This window comes from Polyodon spathula, chromosome 27 (genome assembly GCF_017654505.1).
Source record: "Polyodon spathula isolate WHYD16114869_AA chromosome 27, ASM1765450v1, whole genome shotgun sequence".
NCBI classification, from domain to species: domain Eukaryota; kingdom Metazoa; phylum Chordata; class Actinopteri; order Acipenseriformes; family Polyodontidae; genus Polyodon; species Polyodon spathula.
In genome coordinates, this window is record NC_054560.1 from 6,035,727 (window position 1) to 6,053,457 (window position 17,731).

Here is a 17,731-nt window from a genome sequence, read left to right on the forward strand (position 1 = left end):
GCAGGGCCACCGCGCCACTGTGCCACCGCGCAGCACCCTGACATGAGGGGGGGCAGCTCCTAGCACAGAGCACTGACACCCATTCCAGGGGTTAATGCGTGCTTGATTAGCCACAGTGTACACGGTGTGTGGGGGTGTGTGTCTTATTAAAGAAATTTAAATTTAAATAAAATCTACGAATATTTCAAACAATTGATTGCACCCTCTTTTTTCACTCTCTCTTTTTTCCAGTATTCCCCCAGCATGACGATGAGTGTGTGATTCCCCCCCCCCCCCCCCACCCTGCGCGACCCCCCCCCCCCCCACAGGACCCCCGATCTCCCGTGCTCCCTCCCCTGAGAACGAGGGCTGCATATTCACAGCACCCAGCAGGGGGCAGGACGCGACCAGAGGACTCCAGAGAAAGCCAGCGGAACTTCGACCGACCGACCCAAGAGCGTGCGCCTCACTGACACCACGAGAGAGACAGACAGACAGACAGCAGGTGTATTTAAAGACTGTCCCCAAACACTTACCTGTATCTACCTGCAAACACATTTCCACTGTTCTTCTTCTTGTTCTTCTTGTTTAATATTGTTGTAATGACATGGCAGCAACAGTGCCCCCTCTAGGTGAGTTGCCATTCAAACATGTAAAGGTGGTTGTGTGTGTTTATTTTAGATGTTTTTATTTTCCAGGGGGGAGGGGGGTTGAATTATTTTAGTTTTTATGTAAAGGGCACATGGAATCACTAGGAAGCACACGCGAATGCAGAAGCACTGTGGCGACCGTTCTGTTTACAGTGACACATTTATTTCAGGGTGTGTTCTTTCTGCTTTGTTTCGTTTTCTCATGTAAATGTTTTAGAAGTGTCGCTCTTACTGCTCAGTTTTCACCAGCTCTTCGGAAGAAAGAGAAAGCTTCACAGAGCAGACAGGCTGTTTTCTCTTGTCTCTCCTCTGCGGGAGTGATCTGCATTGGGGGCCCGTGGCTCGAGGCCATAAGCTGCTAAACCCTGTTTTCCAGGACGTCCCGCAGGGAGAGAGCGGGACAGAGACAGGAGAGCCTGCACTGCCATGCAAGCAGCAGAGCAAGGAGCTGGGATGGGCCTGTTTCTCAACAACTGGGAAACTGTCAGGTGTTGGTTTTTTTTTTTTTTTTTAATCATGTGCCTAGTTTTTAATTTATATTCAAGATTTAAAAAAAATAAAATAAACTTCACCAGACTTTTTACCAAAGTTCTGGCTGGTTTCTTGAAGTAACTGTAATGCACTGATTGAATGAGATTTCCTGTTGTGATGCACTTCAGTGCCTGCCTGTCCTTCTCTCAGCGTTACTGATCTGCAGCACCCTGTCCAGACTGCTCAGCTACCTCCCCACACCACCCAGTGTTTTTTTTATTTTTTAGAAGTACATGAATTGAAACTAAATGTCGAAGACTTTACGAAACACTTATTTTATTACATGGGCGTTGGTTATTTTTTTTTACATGCAACTATCACGTTTTTAAAATAAAAATAAAAATACATTTAATGAATAAATTAATATTGTGCCCCTAACAAGATTCCCTCTTTCATCCCGCTGCCTCATCTCAGTAAGATATTAGCACAGTCCCTGGCCTCTCTCTGACCTCCTCTCGGTAAGATATTAGCACAGTCCCGGCCCCTCTCTGACCTCCTCTCGGTAAGATATTAGCACAGTCCCGGCCCCTCTCTGACCTCCTCTCAGTAAGATATTAGCACAGTCCCCGGCCTCTCTCTGACCTCCTCTCGGTAAGATATTAGCACAGTCCCCGGCCTCTCTCTGACCTCCTCTCGGTAAGATATTAGCACAGTCCCCGGCCTCTCTCTGACCTCCTCTCGGTAAGATATTAGCACAGTCCCCGGCCTCTCTCTGACCTCCTCTCAGTAAGATATTAGCACAGTCCCCGGCCTCTCTCTGACCTCCTCTCGGTAAGATATTAGCACAGTCCCCGGCCTCTCTCTGACCTCCTCTCGGTAAGATATTAGCACAGTCCCCGGCCTCTCTCTGACCTCCTCTCGGTAAGATATTAGCACAGTCCCCGGCCTCTCTCTGACCTCCTCTCAGTAAGATATTAGCACAGTCCCCGGCCCCTCTCTGACCTCCTCTCAGTAAGATATTAGCACAGTCCCGGCCCCTCTCTGACCTCCTCTCAGTAAGATATTAGCACAGTCCCCGGCCTCTCTCTGACCTCCTCTCGGTAAGATATTAGCACAGTCCCCGGCCTCTCTCTGACCTCCTCTCGGTAAGATATTAGCACAGTCCCCGGCCCCTCTCTGACCTCCTCTCGGTAAGATATTAGCACAGTCCCCGGCCTCTCTCTGACCTCCTCTCAGTAAGATATTAGCACAGTCCCCGGCCTCTCTCTGACCTCCTCTCGGTAAGATATTAGCACAGTCCCCGGCCTCTCTCTGACCTCCTCTCAGTAAGATATTAGCACAGTCCCCGGCCTCTCTCTGACCTCCTCTCAGTAAGATATTAGCACAGTCCTCGGCCTCTCTCTGACCTCCTCTCAGTAAGATATTAGCACAGTCCTCGGCCTCTCTCTGACCTCGTCTCAGTAAGATATTAGCACAGTCCCCGGCCCCTCTCTGACCTCCTCTCAGTAAGATATTAGCACAGTCCCCGGCCCCTCTCTGACCTCGTCTCAGTAAGATATTAGCACAGTCTCCGTTCTCTCTCTGACCTCGTCTCAGTAAGATATTAGCACAGTCCCCGGCCCCTCTCTGACCTCCTCTGAGTAAGATATTTGCTCATTCCCCGGCCTCTCTCTGACCTTGTCTCAGTAAGATATTAGCACAGTTCCCGGCCTCTCTCTGACCTCCTGTCAGTAAGATATTAGCCCAGATTGTAGGGCAGCAAATTCAACACCAGCGATGGAGAAAACCAGAAAATGCACATGTGTGTGTGAGCTTTCCAGACGAGGTGATGACGTCATACCTCGCTTCCAGAACCTGTCATATCTCTTGGGGGCGGGGCTTTACCCCCCTATCTTAAAGCGTTTAATACTGAGACAAAAAAAAAAAAAAAAAAACAAACGGAAAGGACCTCGTTTTAAGACAATATTATAATAATTAAAATAAAAAAAACCCACAATGAGTTTCGTGTTGTTTGCTAACTTCGTCTCCAGTTGCATGTTCTCGTACAGTTTGACCGGCCGGACATTGAAAAGGTCTTGTGGTCGAAACGTTTGTCATGAACTGGTCGGCTGTTGAGAGGGGTCCAGACAATTCTAGGCATTGCTCGCATTTCCAGCCGGGCCAGTGCTGACCCAGTTTAATGAACCAGAGCTTTCTAAACGCCTGTCACTGACTGACCATGTGTTCTGCGACTTCGTACTGCTGGGGAGCTGGGGAGAGATTTCCCATTGCAACCACGCAGGAGCTGCGGAACACGGCAAACCAGCCCCGCTGACAGCGGCTGCACCTGTCTGTCCGGTTCAGGTTAACATCGGTGATTTGCGTGCATTTCTTTATTCATTCTTCCCTCTGTTATGGGAAAGCGCCGCGGGGAAGCAGCAGCTAGTCAAGTTCAGAAGTGGGTGTATAATTTGTTGCTGTGATTGGTTTAACAGCCATATTGTGTTATAGGTATTGCTACTTTTACATTTAGATTAATAATAATAATTAATTACTTAATGAGTTAAATAATTAAATACATTTCGTTCATTACCGTTTTGTCATTCTCCCCCCTGGCGCCTGGCTGTGTTTGTGGGCACTGCTGTCTGAGCTGAACAGCTACAAAACGACCGCGTTACACACAGTTATTAAAGAGTCATACTGAATATAAACTAAACGAAAACGCGCGGCGCACTGGGGAATACGCACGTACGCCTGTGTGAATCACTTGATACAAAAACAAAATAATGTAATTAGTAATACAGTATTTATCGTGCCGACTCGCTTTGTTTCCCTGAAGAAAAACGCAAGCGCAGCGCAGTGCAGCCGGCTTCCACTGGGTGGAGAAATAAACCCTCTTCATTAGTGATCTGATACTGTCTGTAACTGGAGCTCACTCTTGAAGGCACAATCTGATTTTATTACCTAGCAATATTATCACTGAATCAGAGTGCCAAACCCATAGGTGTTCAACACACAAGAAAAAGGGACCCGGAAGAAATGTTTCTACCGCTAATAAGAAGGAGGAAAATTAATGGATTTGAAATGACTGGAAAGTTCTTAGGCTGACAAAGACTTCTGGAAACGAGAAAATTATATAGAAAACTGAAGCCGGGAACGCACAACAGGCCTTCACACACACACAAAAACAAGCCCACTAATACCGCATGCAGGGTTCCAGCTTCTTATAAAGTCCAGCAAAGTGAGAGCTGCCCTTCCTGCGTGACAGGGGGATGTTCTTGGAGACGCACCAGTGATTCGCAGCATGGGGAATGCTGTTCATACCACCTGCAAATATCCAGCTGTAACTGCACAGATATAAAGAGGACCTTCCGAACTTGGAAAGAAAACTCAAGGCAAAAGAGAAATGTTGCTCAGCGCAGCAGTTCCACCTCACTGCCCCCCCCCTGCTGCCCCAGAGTCACTGAATCACAATCTCCTCATAGTTCCTCATCTGCTCCACCTAGACGAAGTGCCTCTGCAGCATCTTTTGCACGGGGGCAGAGTTAGAGAGCGAGGAGAGGAAGGAAGGGGGTCTCTGCCAGGGAGGCACTGGAGGAGGGCAGCTTACCTGCGCTGGAGCACCCCATCTGGAGAGAGGAGCTGCTGGAGGAGGGGAGGGAGGAAGCCTGGGCGGGCCTGCTCCTGCCTCCTCTTCCCTGGCAAGTCCAGCCCCGGAGCCCCATCTATAGACTCTATGGAGATGGAGAGCAGGCGCTGGACGGAATGGGCTGCCTGGGGAGCCCTCCTACTCGGCCTGTGAGCCTCGGCCTCTCCTGGGACGGAGGAGGGGGTGGGGAGGTGGGAGTCGGAGCAGCATGGCTGCTGCGCTGTCAGGGGGGGCAGCTGGAGCAGGACCTGGTTCTGCACGGTGGGGAGGGTGTTTCTGCAGCTCAGGGCCAGTGAGGAAGGCAGCTTCTCGAAGGAGGAGGGTTTCCGGGACACCCTCCCCAGCAGCCCCTTTGGAGCCCGAGGGCCGTCAGCCGAGTCCATGCTGTGGATCCTGCTGAGAGAAGCCCTCCGCGGTGCAGGCATGCCAGAGAGCCAGGGGGCTGGGCCCTGCTGCTGCTGCTCCTCCTCCAGCCCCCCCTGCCTCAAGCTCTCCTCAGAGGAGCTGCGGAGCTCCCACAGGTTGTGGATGGCCAGCCAGGGCTCCGATCTGAGGCGCAGGAGGTGGGGATGTGGTGACCTGGTTTTGGGCTTCTCTAGCGGCGGCGAGGACATTGGTGACATCCCCTTGAAATTGAAGATGATCCCCCCGCCACCCTCCCCTTCTGTCTCGGACCCGGGGGACCCCGTCTTGAGCTCAATGTCGGAGGGGGACATGCAGGACATGGGGGAGGCGCTCCTTTCTGGGACGGGGGAGGGGGGCACGTTCAGGTACTGCCTGGTGACGGGCCGTCCAGAGGGGCTCAGGTCCTTGGAGATGATGAGGACATCACGGCCGCTGTCCCTGCAGGCGTCCAGCAGCTCCCGCAGTGTGTCCTTATCCCCGGCGTTGAGGGCGTGGACGAGGGCGGAGGCCCCGGCATAGTCCTCCAGTCCGGGGTCGCCCCCGGCGCCCAGCAGCAGTGCAGCCACCTCCGGCCCGGCCCTCTCCAGGCAGCAGTGCATCAGAGCGGTGCGCCCCACCTTGTCCTGGACCTGCGGGTCGGCTCCCTGCTCCAGCAGGTACTTCACCAGCTTCTCCCTGCTACTCCCGTTGGGTTGCTCCTTCTGTCTGGCTCTGCAGGCCACCATCAGCGCCGTCTCCCCTTTCTCGTTGCGCTCGTTCACCTGGGCTCCCCCTTCCACCAGCAGCCTGACCAGACGCAGCTTGCCCTGCCAGGCGGCTTTGATCAGGGGGCTCTGGTCCGCGAGGAGCCCCTGCGGCTCTGCCATCCTGCGGAGCGCTGCTGTCTGCTCTTTCCAGGCTCTGTTCCGAATCTGCTTGTCTGCTGGTCTAATTTCACAGATTGAGAAGCTTGGTCTCTCTCTCTCTCTCTCTCTCTCTCTCTCTCTGTGCCACCTCACTGTATCTGGTTGCTGGTTCATCAGCCTGAAAGATACAAGTGATTATTAACATTTTATGCAATAATAAAAAAAAAAGACCGAGGGATGATCCCAAGACCCTCACAGGGTCATGTGCTGTATGCATTTCTACAGTACTGTAGATGCATGATGATTCATGCTGGCGAGTCTTTACCTAAAAGCAAATCTCTTACCTTGTATGTAATGTACACAGTGGAGAGGTGCAGTGCATCTCTATGGGATTGGCTGCTGTGTTGCTGGAACCTACGCATCCTTTCCCGTACAGCACAACGAGTGTGGAGGTGATTCAAAGGGAGCGTGTGATGAGGGGCCCTTTGAAGCCAGTCTCTCTAAGCGCTGTCCAGCTGGGTTGAAAAGGAAAGCGCTGAGAGAGGCCAGGGAGGGCAGTGAAGGGGAGCAGCGCAGGGCAGGGTGCAGCTTTCAACACACCACAAGCACGGCTTGGATTTCAGCAAGCGAAGCAACACAGACATATTCTGTCATTCCGTCCACAACTAAAGAACAGTCATGGGCAGGAAGTCCAAATGTGAAAGTCCACTCCTGGTCTTTCTTCCAGCCCTGTTCTAAATGGCTCAATTAAACCTCCACCCAGCCCCTGCAGGAGTTGATGATCTCATTGCACCTATTAAACCTGGAGTGGAATTAGCCTCCAGGAGCGGGATTGGACACCCCTGGTCAAGGTAGTAATATTACAAGAAGCAGGGACCTGGCAAACTAAGGCAGCTATAACAGGAGAAGGAGGTCACTGTCAATAGAGTCTGAAACCCAACACTTCAGAAACCACACACACACGTTACATGCATGCATCATTGTGAGCTGTGCTTGATTCAGTGAATATAAACTCATCTGCCCAGACCCTGCAGTGGTGCTCATGAGTTCTGGGGCTCTCCCAGTCTTTGTTCCCCCTGAACCCTCATGCCCCTGCCTTCCAGGTCCAAATTAGTTCCTTATTTAGAAAACCTGCAGGACTCCGGACCTCTGGATCCAGGTTCATGCACACCTGGTATAGTAATGTACAGAAAACATTTTCTCAACACCCCCCACCCCCCCCCCGACCCACATTCCCCCATGCAATGGTAAGAGTACTGCACATGACGGCAGCGTCCTGACTTACCTGTCCAGGAACCCTCCCGGTCCGCAGAGTGCCTGATTCCCAATTCCATTCCCAGAATGCTTTCCCTAACCCTCGGGCTCCAGCGTGCCAGGAGTATCTGATTACCCAGCTGAACACTGAGATATAGAGGCACAGAGACTCCCCCCCTATTCTCTCTGACGTGCTGGAGAGAGACGGACAGATAGAGAGAGCGACACACAATCCCAGCATTCAAACCAAACTAAAACTGAAGCGCCTGCTCTTATAACGAGGTGGTCTTTATTCCCAGTCTCCCCCCCCATTTGAAGAGAGAAGTGTGAGAGAGAGAGAGAGAGAAGATCAATGGCAATAAATTAGCGCAGGCCGCTGCTGTGAGGTCTGTACGGCTGCCTGCCTGTCTGTCAGCATGATGTCAGCGCCAACAGGGGGTGGGAGCTGTGAAAGAAGATGGGCAGAGACCAGTAGAATCGTAGGCTGCGCTGCAAAGGCATGGGCTTGGGTAGAGTGCAGGCATGCCTGCTGTGTATGGGCAGGGTCCTGGCACAGTCTCAGGGCTCCAGGTTGCTTTAAAAAGACACCTGCAGCTGCCCAGTCTTTATTCACAGAGTTTATAATCAAACACACTTCAGGGCAATGTGGGGCAGCTCACAAGTGTTGTATGCCTGGAATCGCAGAGAATACTGGCATTTAACAGGGAGGAAAAAACTCCCGCAATCTCTTTTCGGAAACAGGGTGATCAACGCCTGTGCCTCATTTTAATCGTTTTTTTATTCATTTATTTTTTAACTCTGAGGATGTCAGGGGCAGCGGCTTCCTGTCGTCATGGCAACACTGAAGAGAGTCGCTGGGCTGAATGCGGTCAGCTGTTGAACTGACCTGCACAAAATGAACGGGAAGGAGAGCAACGGCCTTGAAAGCCGAAACAGCTTTAAAATCAGGCAGAAAAAAAACGAACGCTGGAGTAACCGAACCAAGAGCCAGACCGACGGGTAACATGTATAGGGTGCGAAACCAGCCAGAACTGCAGTACAGCAGACCGCTTATCCATAGCATCGCACCCTCCTATCTGATCACACACACATTACAATGTGCCGAGGTGGTTCGAGGACTGCACGTAGAGTTCGTAGTCATTCCAACTCTTAGTGGTAACCTGGTAGAATGATCTGGCCTGGAAAGGGCAGTTAAGTGTCTACTCCATTACGTTACAGCTACTTTTTTAAGGCAACGGTTTCAAATTCCTTTGTATATCAGATCCATCCTGATGATTACAGCTGAGCTATGAAAACCTGAAGCTAAATTTGACATTTAACAGCGTGCTTAAAAACAAAACAAAACGAATAGAAACCACACAGAGCTGCAGGTTCAAAATGTGTTTATTTGGAATGTTGAGGTGAGAGAATGCTGGGCTGGGAAAGGTCACTGTGATGTCATACTGTAACTCAATGATGCCATTTCTGCAGTCTCCCCCCTGGCACATTCACAAAACAACTAAAACAACGTTAAAACTAGACAGCAATGATAACAAGAAACTAAGAGACTATGTTCAAAACGCTTACAATCAGAGCTCACATTGAAGTCATCAATAACAGTAATACAAAATAACTACAGCGCGATGGACAGCTGTTTCCTGTACACTGACAGGAGGATGTGGAATTAAGGGAGTGGTCTGGATACAAAACTGCTGAGCGCTTATCTATGGTTATACATGTCAAGATATAATAATAATAACAATAACACTACTCATAATAATAAAACAACAGTCAAATCTTTAAAAAAAATTGTTACAAAACATTACAGGCTGGTTTCACAGACCTAGATTACTGCTAATTGCTGTCGCCTGTTATTTTAGGTAAGGCAGTCCAACCCTACAGCTAACAAAAAAACAAACACACAGAAGCCTTCGAATGAAGTGGTGCGTCAATCAGGGGCAAAGTCCTGTTTGGGAGATTCGCTGTCAGGAGTGGTCTGTTTCTGAAGTGCAACGCTGCATTGCTCAGGTTCAAGGTTTCTGTCAAAGCACCAAAATACAGCAGGAGGGTTAGTGTCACGGTCACCCAGCCACCCACCCCCCAGCACCGCGCTGTCCTACTGCCCGTGCAGCTTGACTAGACCATTCTGGATGTGCCCGTTGCTGAGGGTTGACAGCTTCTTGGAAACGGTGTTGGTGATGCCAGGCTTGCTGCACAGGGAGGTCCTCTGCATCTTGTGCTCCAGCAGCATGTGGTTCTGAGGGGGCAGACCCAGACAGGCCCTGCGAGAGGGAGGGAGGGGGAGAGTGAGAGAGAGAAGCTCAGTGAAGAATCCTGACAGCTGACTCCTCTGTAAGAAACACAGGGCCACGTTTTCAAAGCTTCTCCTCTAATCTTTATGTTAGCAGGTGCATAGAATCGGGTGAGGCTTGTTGCTGTTGACCGGGCTGATCTGCCATTCAAACAAACGAGTGAAGAAACATCTGCTTGGGTTTGTGATGATTGCTGTGAACTCTGTGGACAACAGCGATCCACACAAACCGGTTTCACTCTGAAACAATGACCTTCATCTGTGGACAGCTCGATCCAAACAATAGACTCTACTGCATTTCATATGAGCCCCTGCCCCTGCCTCTGCAGTACTGATAGGAGCCCCTGCCCCTGCCTCTGCAGTACTGATAGGAGCCCCTGCCCCTGCCTCTGCAGTAATGATAGGAGCCCCTGCCCCTGCCTCTGCAGTACTGATAGGAGCCCCTGCCCCTGCCTCTGCAGTACTGATAGGAGCCCCTGCCCCTGCCTCTGCAGTACTGATAGGAGCCCCTGCCCCTGCCTCTGCAGTACTGATAGGAGCCCCTGCCCCTGCCTCTGCAGTACTGATAGGAGCCCCTGCCCCTGCCTCTGCAGTACTGATAGGAGCCCCTGCCCCTGCCTCTGCAGTACTGATAGGAGACCCTGCCCCTGTCTCTGCAATACTGATAGGAGACCCCGCCCCTGCCTCTGCAGTATTGATAGGAGACCCTGCCCCTGACTCTGCAGTACTGATAGGAGTCCCTGCCCCTGCCTCTGCAGTATTGATAGGAGACCCTGCCCCTGCCTCTGCAGTACTGATAGGAGACCCTGCCCCTGCCCCTGCCTCTGCAGTACTGATAGGAGACCCTGCCCCTGCCTCTGCAGTACTGATAGGAGACCCTTCCCCTCACCGCAAGGTGTTCTCAATGCAGGCACGCTGCTTGAACAGGGCGTTGACGATGGGCGTGCCCTCAGGGACCAGCGGTGCCTTGCACAGGTAGCTCAGGATGGAAAGCACGCTGTGGAAGCCCTGGAACTCCGGCTGGGACTCTGTGCAGAACGAGATGCGCTGACACAGCTCAGTCAGGATCACCAGGTCCAGGATAAGAGGGCTGGCTAGCAGGGAATCCTGCAGGGAGAGGGAGAGAGGGAGAGGGAGCGGGAGCTGCTTTGTTTATGGAAATGCTATTTGCATACATTCCGGATGTGTGCGTTTGTACAGAGGAGCCTTATGCACGAAATATGAAAAACAGCTTAAAAAGAAAAAAAGTAGTTTTAAAACACATCATATAAATTACAGTTCAGTTTTTGTGTTTATTTGTCATACAATCAGTTCTTTTCAACAGTGGCCCCTATTCCTTTGAAAAGGTTCAATAGCACGTTTCTGCATTTATACCTGTGATTTACAGCTCCTTATTTACACAGAGTAAAAGCTGTTAACGTGGGCAGATGTTTCTGTCAGTGTAATAGTTATTAGAACTGTAATTGCTGCAGCATAATGAACAAACTAACAGTGCCATTATAACGGCAACTTCAGCTCCTGGTTCTGCAGTTGTACTGGAGCCCAGGAGTGCTGTGACTCACCTCGCAGGTGTTGTGCATGGCGATGGTGTTGGTTCCCCCCATCATGATCTCAGAGATGTACTCGTCCATGGCTCGCTTGCTGTCTCCCACGTAGGGCACGTACTTGATCACCACCTGGTGGCCAACATGAGGCAGTGCAGTGTTACAACAGGAAGCTGGCGGGGGTCTCCGTCACATTACAGCAACACAGCCCCTGCAGAATTCACCCAGCCCCTCCCCCCGCACTCACGCAGTGGTCAGGCTTCTCGTCCGGCCGGTACAGCACAGGGTTCGACTTCACCACGTCGTCCACCACGTTGCTCTTGGAGATCTCCTTGGAGCGGAACTGCTGCGGGGCAGACAGGTTCATGCCATCGTTGTTGCCCAGGTGGTTGTAGCTCACGATGGAGGTGGGCTGGGGGCGGAGGAACACACGCGGTTAGTTTGATCTGAAAGCCTCAAGCAATACAGAAAGGTCACCTCTCGTCCCCTGAGCTTGCAGCCTCTCTCTCTCTCACCTTGAGCCCCGCGCCCACGAGGAAGTCCACCAGCACTGACTTGATTTTGGTCTGCCCGGATTTGAAGTCATCTCCCCCGATGAAGACTCTGCGCTGCACGGCCAGCTCCACCGCCCCCGGGACGAAGGTGTTCTGCGGGGAGCCGTTGATGTAGGCGCAGCCCTCCAGAATACTGGCCACCGCGAACAGGGTGGAGGGGGAGACCTCCGCTCCGATCTGAGAGGCACGGGGGGGGGGGTTGGACGACACACAGCATGAGCGGCTAACAGAATCAGGTACTTCTCCCAGTCTAGGGGCACTTGTGGGCAGATGGATAGACACTTCACTGGTTTGAGATCCTGTTGTGCTCTCTACAACCTTCGAACCTTTCTCTGTCTTCTTGTTAAAGATACAGCTAGACAGAACTAACGCACCCTCTCCTCCCTACATCTCTCTCCCTACCCACTTTAATTTAAGCCATGTAAACTCATTGTAGGAATTATTCAAACAATCTGGTGAGGAGCCACTGGGAGGACAGACAAGCTGAAGAAAGCTGCCTGAAATTTACCTGCAGGTTCCATGTGTTTAGTCTTCATTGACATGCCTGTGTAGGGAGGAGGTTCTACATTCATGAAAACAATGACAAAGTTAATGAGTAAATGAAATTAAGGGACAGTCTGCAGTGTTCCTTCTGTCCCTGGGAATGGAGAGACAGGGGAGCAAACTCAGAGAGTAACGACAGTCTGCCGTCAAACCAGTGAACTCCCAGGCCCCAGGGCAAACTGGCTCTCCTGTTCCACAACATGCTGCGATTACCGTGGAAACAGCCTCAGGCGAGTCAGCTGATGTGATGTCACCGCTCGAGGTGGGCTGCCATTAGACAGAGCCCTGTGCGTGCCAGGAGGTCTTATTATTAAACTAGGACTAAACTGCTGTGCAACGGGAGTCTGATTCCCATCCCTGCGCAGGACGCAAGTGGCTCCCTAGCACAGCGAGAGCACACGGGGTCTCTCTGAACCCCCTCTCACCTCGATGGCCTTGAGCAGGTTGTGTGCCGTGTCATGGACTCCTGGGGTGACGTCACAGAAGCGCTCCGTGTTCGCGGTCCACAGCACCACCACCTTGTCCACGCCGCTCTTCTGCTTGAAATCGCGGATATCCCTGCGCACCTGCTCCAGCTGGGAACAACCGCTTAGTTATTTACCAATCAAGAGAGGAACAGAATATTTATCAATACACAAGATTTTGCTGAGTGATGCGGTTCTCAGTCTAGATGGAAGGATATGTGCCAGGGACAGAAATAAGACTCCTATTACATTACAGTTAGTTACACCCATGCCACAGTCACAAGCTCAGGTGTGTCATCCTAAACTCACTGCGAAACCAGGAATGGATCAACCGCTATGCAACGGGAGCTTTATTTCCATCCCTGAACGGGCGAAGGGTAAATGAACTATAAGGAAGTATAAGGGTCCCGTTTGGGGATATTTAGGGCACAGTTGCATGCAGACGCACACCTGCTCTTGCTGGGTTCCCTGGATGAGGTTGTCAGCACGCTCTCCCTGATTGGCTGCGATGAACTCGGGGAAGTAGATGGAGGGTCTGGGTTTCAGCTTCTCCATATGGGGGCGGAGCTGCTGCTGCAGCGACCAGTCGAGCACCTGAGCGCGCTCCATAGCAGCGGCCAGATCCAGGGAGGAGATATCCCAGCCTGGGGAGGGGAGAGGCAGCTGTCAGCACTAGACTGACCCCAAGCCTGGAGACACTGCCAGCTAACACAGGTCTACAGAGCATGAAGGGTAGCAGGAGAGAATGACCCCACAGACTGAGCAATAAGAAAAGCATGTTGAACACGGATCGCATCAGCAAATAGGATAACGCAACACGCACACTGGCTCTACAGACACAGCAGCACAATATCACCTTATCGACAGAGCATGAAGGCAGCAAAGGGGGCTATGCAAGCAGGCTGGGGTGGGACCCCTGGACCTACCATCGAAGACGATGTCGTTGGGGTGCACCATGGGCAGCAGCCTCCCGAACGGCACGTAGACGTCGCCCTGTGGACCCGTGCCCAGGCACACCGTGGAGGACTGCAGCAGTGAGCCCAGGTAGTTTGCACTCTGCCCAGTGAGAAAAGAGAGGACAGCACAGGGTTAATACCTGAGACCCCTGTTCCTAGCACGGCTCAGCCTGTTTTTCTAAGCTATGCATTGAGAAGCTATATGGTAGTTGTAAGGTATTAGATGTTATCGATTCTATGCCTCCCCCACCCTCCCAACCCCAGTTAATCCTGCCCAGTTTACCTGGATCCCAGTCTTGGTTCTCCATGTCATTCCCAGCCTGTTGGCCAGCACGGCGGCGGTGACCGTGGTCCCGTTGTTGCCTCCCCAGCCCACCAGCATGACCCCCAGCTTGGGCACCTTCCTCTCTGTGCGGAACGTGAAGTGGGTGGTGGAGGGCTTGACCTGAATGCAGAACAATGAGGTGAGCTGCAGGGGGCGCCACTCAATCAAAGCAGTGCTCCGGGATACTGCTTCTCATCAACGGCTGCCTTGGGTGCATTTCATTCCTGTTAAATACCCTGCTCTGTGCAGCGTGCTCGCAATCACTCTCTATGGCAAAACCTGGAATAAGACTCCCACAGGCACCCATTCCAGGTTTTAATACAAGCCTGATTAGCCACTGTAGTGTACAGGTAACAAGCAAGACCAGGAACGGATCAGACTGCTATGCAATGGGGGTCTTATTGATCGCAAGCCAGACAGACAGACGTTTTAGCCAGCGCCCTCTGTGGCATGCCGATCTAAAGTCTGTCTGCTGGGTTTCTACTAGTTTTACCTGTTTTGCAGTTTCTGGCCTCATTGTTATTTGCATTGCTTTGGAAACTGCTCCAGCATTAGGGGAGGAGTCCTGCAAACGGAAGGGCGTGGAACACAATAGAGAAGTGCTGCAGCGCGCTGCGATCGCAGGATTTCGATCACAGGATTTCGATCACCCGGGCAGCAGCGTGAAGCAACACTCAGGAGCGACCATGTTTATTTAGTCAACTGTAACTAATGTACAGCCGGCCGGAGCCCGCTGCCGAGCTCCCTCCCTGGGAGCCCGCCCAGCCACCCCCGGGCCGGCACAGTGCCCTCATTACCTTGTAAGTCCCGTTCTCCAGCGAGACCTCAGCGCTGTGGTATGGGTACTGAGACTCAATGTACTTCTCGCTGTATTTCACGTTGGGTCCTTCAATCTTAATCAGCGTTTCCATTGTGTGGATCTGAAAAATAATAATAATAATAATAATAATAATAATAATAATAATAATATACTCACATGTTGCATAGGGCAGGGACACAGCGGAAAGGAATATCAAGGAGAAACTGTCCTGAGGGCATCAGATGATAAACCCACCCTGACCCTAAGCAACCCCAGCCCTTAGGAACTCCCTGAAGCCCGGAGGACAGTTTCCACTGGATGCTGCTCTGTGCTGCGCGGAGGGGCTGGCGTTCACCTCCTGCTAGTTTTGTTTTCGCGTCGTGTCACACGGGTGGAGGCAGTGTATCGCAGCCCACAGGCACAGAAGCAGAAACCATTCGACTTGTTGAGAGAGACTAAAAAGGGAAACACCGAAAATCGGATGCGTTTGACTTATAATTAGAACATCGACTCCGCCTCCTGTGTTTTATATTGTATATGTTTTTACAACATTTATAAATATCACGAAACGCGTGGATAGAAGCAGATACTATTTCATGAACTAAATGTAACAGGTGTGGTTTGTTGTCTTATTACTGATGATAATGAAATGAATATTATTGTATTTATAACTATTTGTTCTGAGAAAGTAATCGAAAGCAGTGTCCATTGTGCTTATACGGACCCTGAGAATAAGCGTGTATTACGAATCGGGTGAAACGGTGTCTTGTAATTTGCCCAAAAACGTCAATATTTTTCAACAAAACTTTCTGGAAGCATTGTAATGTCCCTCAGGTCACAGAGTCACGCGTTTTTGTACATGTATATAAAAAAGAAACATCATTTCCAAGATGCTACTGTAAAAGTAGTTCTTGTGATTTCGTTTACAGTCCCTGTTGTAAAGGTTACAGCGCGCTGCAGTTAAGTAATCACACCTAATCAGACAAGCGGCATCATTTCTGCGAATGAATGAATGAGAGCGACAGGCTGTGGCGCAGTTCAATAGGAGCGAATTGCTATGCCAAGCCAAGCCAGCATTAACACAGTACATTACATCTCAACGAGGCTCTTAGGGAAACCTGTACGCTGGTCGTGCAAAGCGACGGAGAACGCATGCCAGCATTCATCTGGCTAATAATAATAATAATAATAATAATATATATATAAATATTTATATATATATATATATATATATATATATATATATATATATATATATATATATATATATATATATAATTATACACAATGTTATATACATACGGTAGCACCATGACCTTTGCTCCTTTTAAAACGGAGTTTTGCAGGTTGGCTCTGAAGTGCAGTGCTGCGGTTCCACCTGCTCGCCTCTCCGCTGTGTGCAGAGCGGACTGTGAAACGCGCAGCAGCTGATCGGTGTTATCCTGTAAGCGGGAAGGGGCGGGGTTATGCCACGCTGCAACACTCAGAAGGGGGCGGAGTTAAAAAATTCCATTTGTAGCAGAAGGTTCTAGCAAAAGGTTGTTATTTGATGTTATGCAACGAGTTGTGTATGAACGTCGACATTTAAAAACTGTATATAGATATTTTACATGTCTTTAAAGGGAGCTCGTTTTTTCCTTCACCCCCCCCTAAGAGAAAGGGGGCTCCCTCCAGTGCAGGGCAGGCTAGAGGCATGGAGACTGAACTGCTCCCTCCCTCACCTCCCTAAGAGAAAGGGGGCTCCCTCCAGTCCAGGGCAGGCTAGAGGCACATTAAACACATTAAAATGAATCTCAAAACACTGAAATAAAACAAATCAAAACAGAGAAAGAGGTGTCATTTTCCATCACAATCATGAGGGATGTTTATTGCAATTGCAATCCTATGAAAAAACACATTTCAATGTTACCTTCTGTCACCAAGTGCAGATACAGACAGCGCAGTTCATTGAGAACGGAGACGCTACCAGCCACTGCGGTCACTTCTTGGTCAATTTTCTTATTTGTGTTATAGATTTATTTCAGTTGTAGTGTGTTGCAGCAGAGGCAAACAGTGCTGAATTGTTGTACAAAGTATTAGAGAGACAAAGGAGTGAATGTTTATCTGGTAATATTGTGTCCTCCACAAAACTGTTTTCAGATAACAAGAGGGCACATTTTTGGCTGTAATCTTTAGACAGGTGTGTGAGGATCAGCTCCACTATTTCCAATTGGAACGAATCTCCTACCCTGCAGTTTCACTGCAAGCTTCCCTAGCCAGGCCCTAAACTTTCCACATGCGATCTGGAGTAAGAGAGCCGCCCGGAATATCCTAGACAACCCTGGTCTCCCAGTCTGTTCCAGAGACCTCAACCCCAGACCAGATCATTACGCTTCACCCTGTGTTCAGGGCCGCTTGAACGGACGATCTGCATCACAGTCTAACAATGAGAAGGGTGTCATGGCTCTATCAATCCCCTCCAGACAGGACCTTGTTCTCTGCAGGCCTTTAATCTGTGAACCAAGCTTGATTCCAGTCAGGAGTCTCACGGTTCAGCTGAGCCTGCTAGGAATGAGATTCTGGCTCAGATTCGGACTGAGAGAGTCGCAAGTGAGCACTGCGGTTTATAGCAGGGATGGAAACAAGACTCCTCTTGCCAAAGCACTTTCACCCACTCCAAGAGTATCGGAGCTTGCTTAGCCCATGTGTGTAGGTAATAAGAGCTGGTGTGTCTTATTATTAAACTCATAGCAAAACCAGGAATGGCTCAAACTGCTAGGCACAGGAGTCTCATTTCCATCCCTGTATTGTCTTTTAAGTCCAGGCTGACCAGCAGCGCGACTGGCAGGAGAATGCAGCGTTGTCACTGCTGGTGGATCTTGACCCCTGCCCCTGTTAGATACACACAGAAAACGGTATCACATGCAGCTCAGCCCTGGAGCCAGTGGAACAGTTGACTGGTGGGGGTGTTAGGATTGCACAGAGATAACGGGCACACCTCCATTCACAAGGTCAGCTGGTTCATTCCAGGGCAGGCAGGGTTAG

At 50.5% G+C, this 17,731-nt stretch overlaps 3 protein-coding genes across 5 annotated transcripts in view; 1 reads left to right on the forward strand and 2 right to left on the reverse strand.

The window, feature by feature from the left end:
* LOC121301491 (single-stranded DNA-binding protein 3-like) overlaps window positions 1-1,453 on the forward strand; it is a 39,743-nt gene extending 38,290 nt beyond the window's left edge. Inside the window, exon 17 of one of the 3 annotated variants that reach the window (XM_041230952.1) lies at window positions 232-1,453. In XM_041230952.1, the coding sequence (XP_041086886.1) occupies window positions 232-261 (30 nt within the window). In that variant the 3' untranslated portion in view covers window positions 262-1,453. The remainder of the gene's footprint in view (window positions 1-231) is intronic. The other 2 variants (XM_041230950.1, XM_041230951.1) reach the window with 2 other exon arrangements.
* A 2,822-nt stretch (window positions 1,454-4,275) lies between these two features.
* Window positions 4,276-5,999, reverse strand: LOC121301184 (ankyrin repeat domain-containing protein 34A-like). The gene is made up of 2 exons (XM_041230324.1): window positions 4,690-5,999; window positions 4,276-4,426 (listed from the first exon to the last, which is right to left on the reverse strand). The coding sequence occupies exons 1-2, from the start codon at window positions 5,997-5,999 to the stop codon at window positions 4,276-4,278; spliced, it is 1,461 nt and encodes a 486-aa protein (XP_041086258.1).
* Window positions 6,000-8,597: 2,598 nt separating this feature from the next.
* LOC121301520 (inositol-3-phosphate synthase 1-A-like) lies at window positions 8,598-16,134 on the reverse strand. The gene is made up of 11 exons (XM_041230997.1): window positions 16,032-16,134; window positions 14,706-14,828; window positions 13,867-14,028; window positions 13,554-13,683; window positions 13,078-13,271; window positions 12,589-12,738; window positions 11,582-11,797; window positions 11,314-11,478; window positions 11,085-11,198; window positions 10,412-10,629; window positions 8,598-9,493 (listed from the first exon to the last, which is right to left on the reverse strand). The coding sequence occupies exons 2-11, from the start codon at window positions 14,817-14,819 to the stop codon at window positions 9,328-9,330; spliced, it is 1,629 nt and encodes a 542-aa protein (XP_041086931.1). The 5' UTR covers window positions 14,820-14,828; window positions 16,032-16,134; the 3' UTR covers window positions 8,598-9,327.
* Between the last annotated feature and the right edge of the window lie 1,597 nt (window positions 16,135-17,731).

Excerpts from the sequence above, each read along its gene's own strand:
- LOC121301520 (XM_041230997.1), bottom strand. The coding sequence starts at position 14,819 with ATGGAAACGCTGATTAAGATTGAAGGACCCAACGTGAAATACAGCGAG. Across the intron at positions 11,479-11,581 it reads TCGTGGGCGCGGGGCTCAAG|CCCACCTCCATCGTGAGCTA; the intron begins GTGAGAGAGAGA and ends CTCCGCCCCCAG. Across the intron at positions 11,199-11,313 it reads ACGAGAAGCCTGACCACTGC|GTGGTGATCAAGTACGTGCC; the intron begins GTGAGTGCGGGG and ends GTTGGCCACCAG.
- LOC121301184 (XM_041230324.1), bottom strand. The coding sequence starts at position 5,999 with ATGGCAGAGCCGCAGGGGCTCCTCGCGGACCAGAGCCCCCTGATCAAA. Across the intron at positions 4,427-4,689 it reads GATGGGGTGCTCCAGCGCAG|TTACAGCTGGATATTTGCAG; the intron begins GTAAGCTGCCCT and ends ATATCTGTGCAG.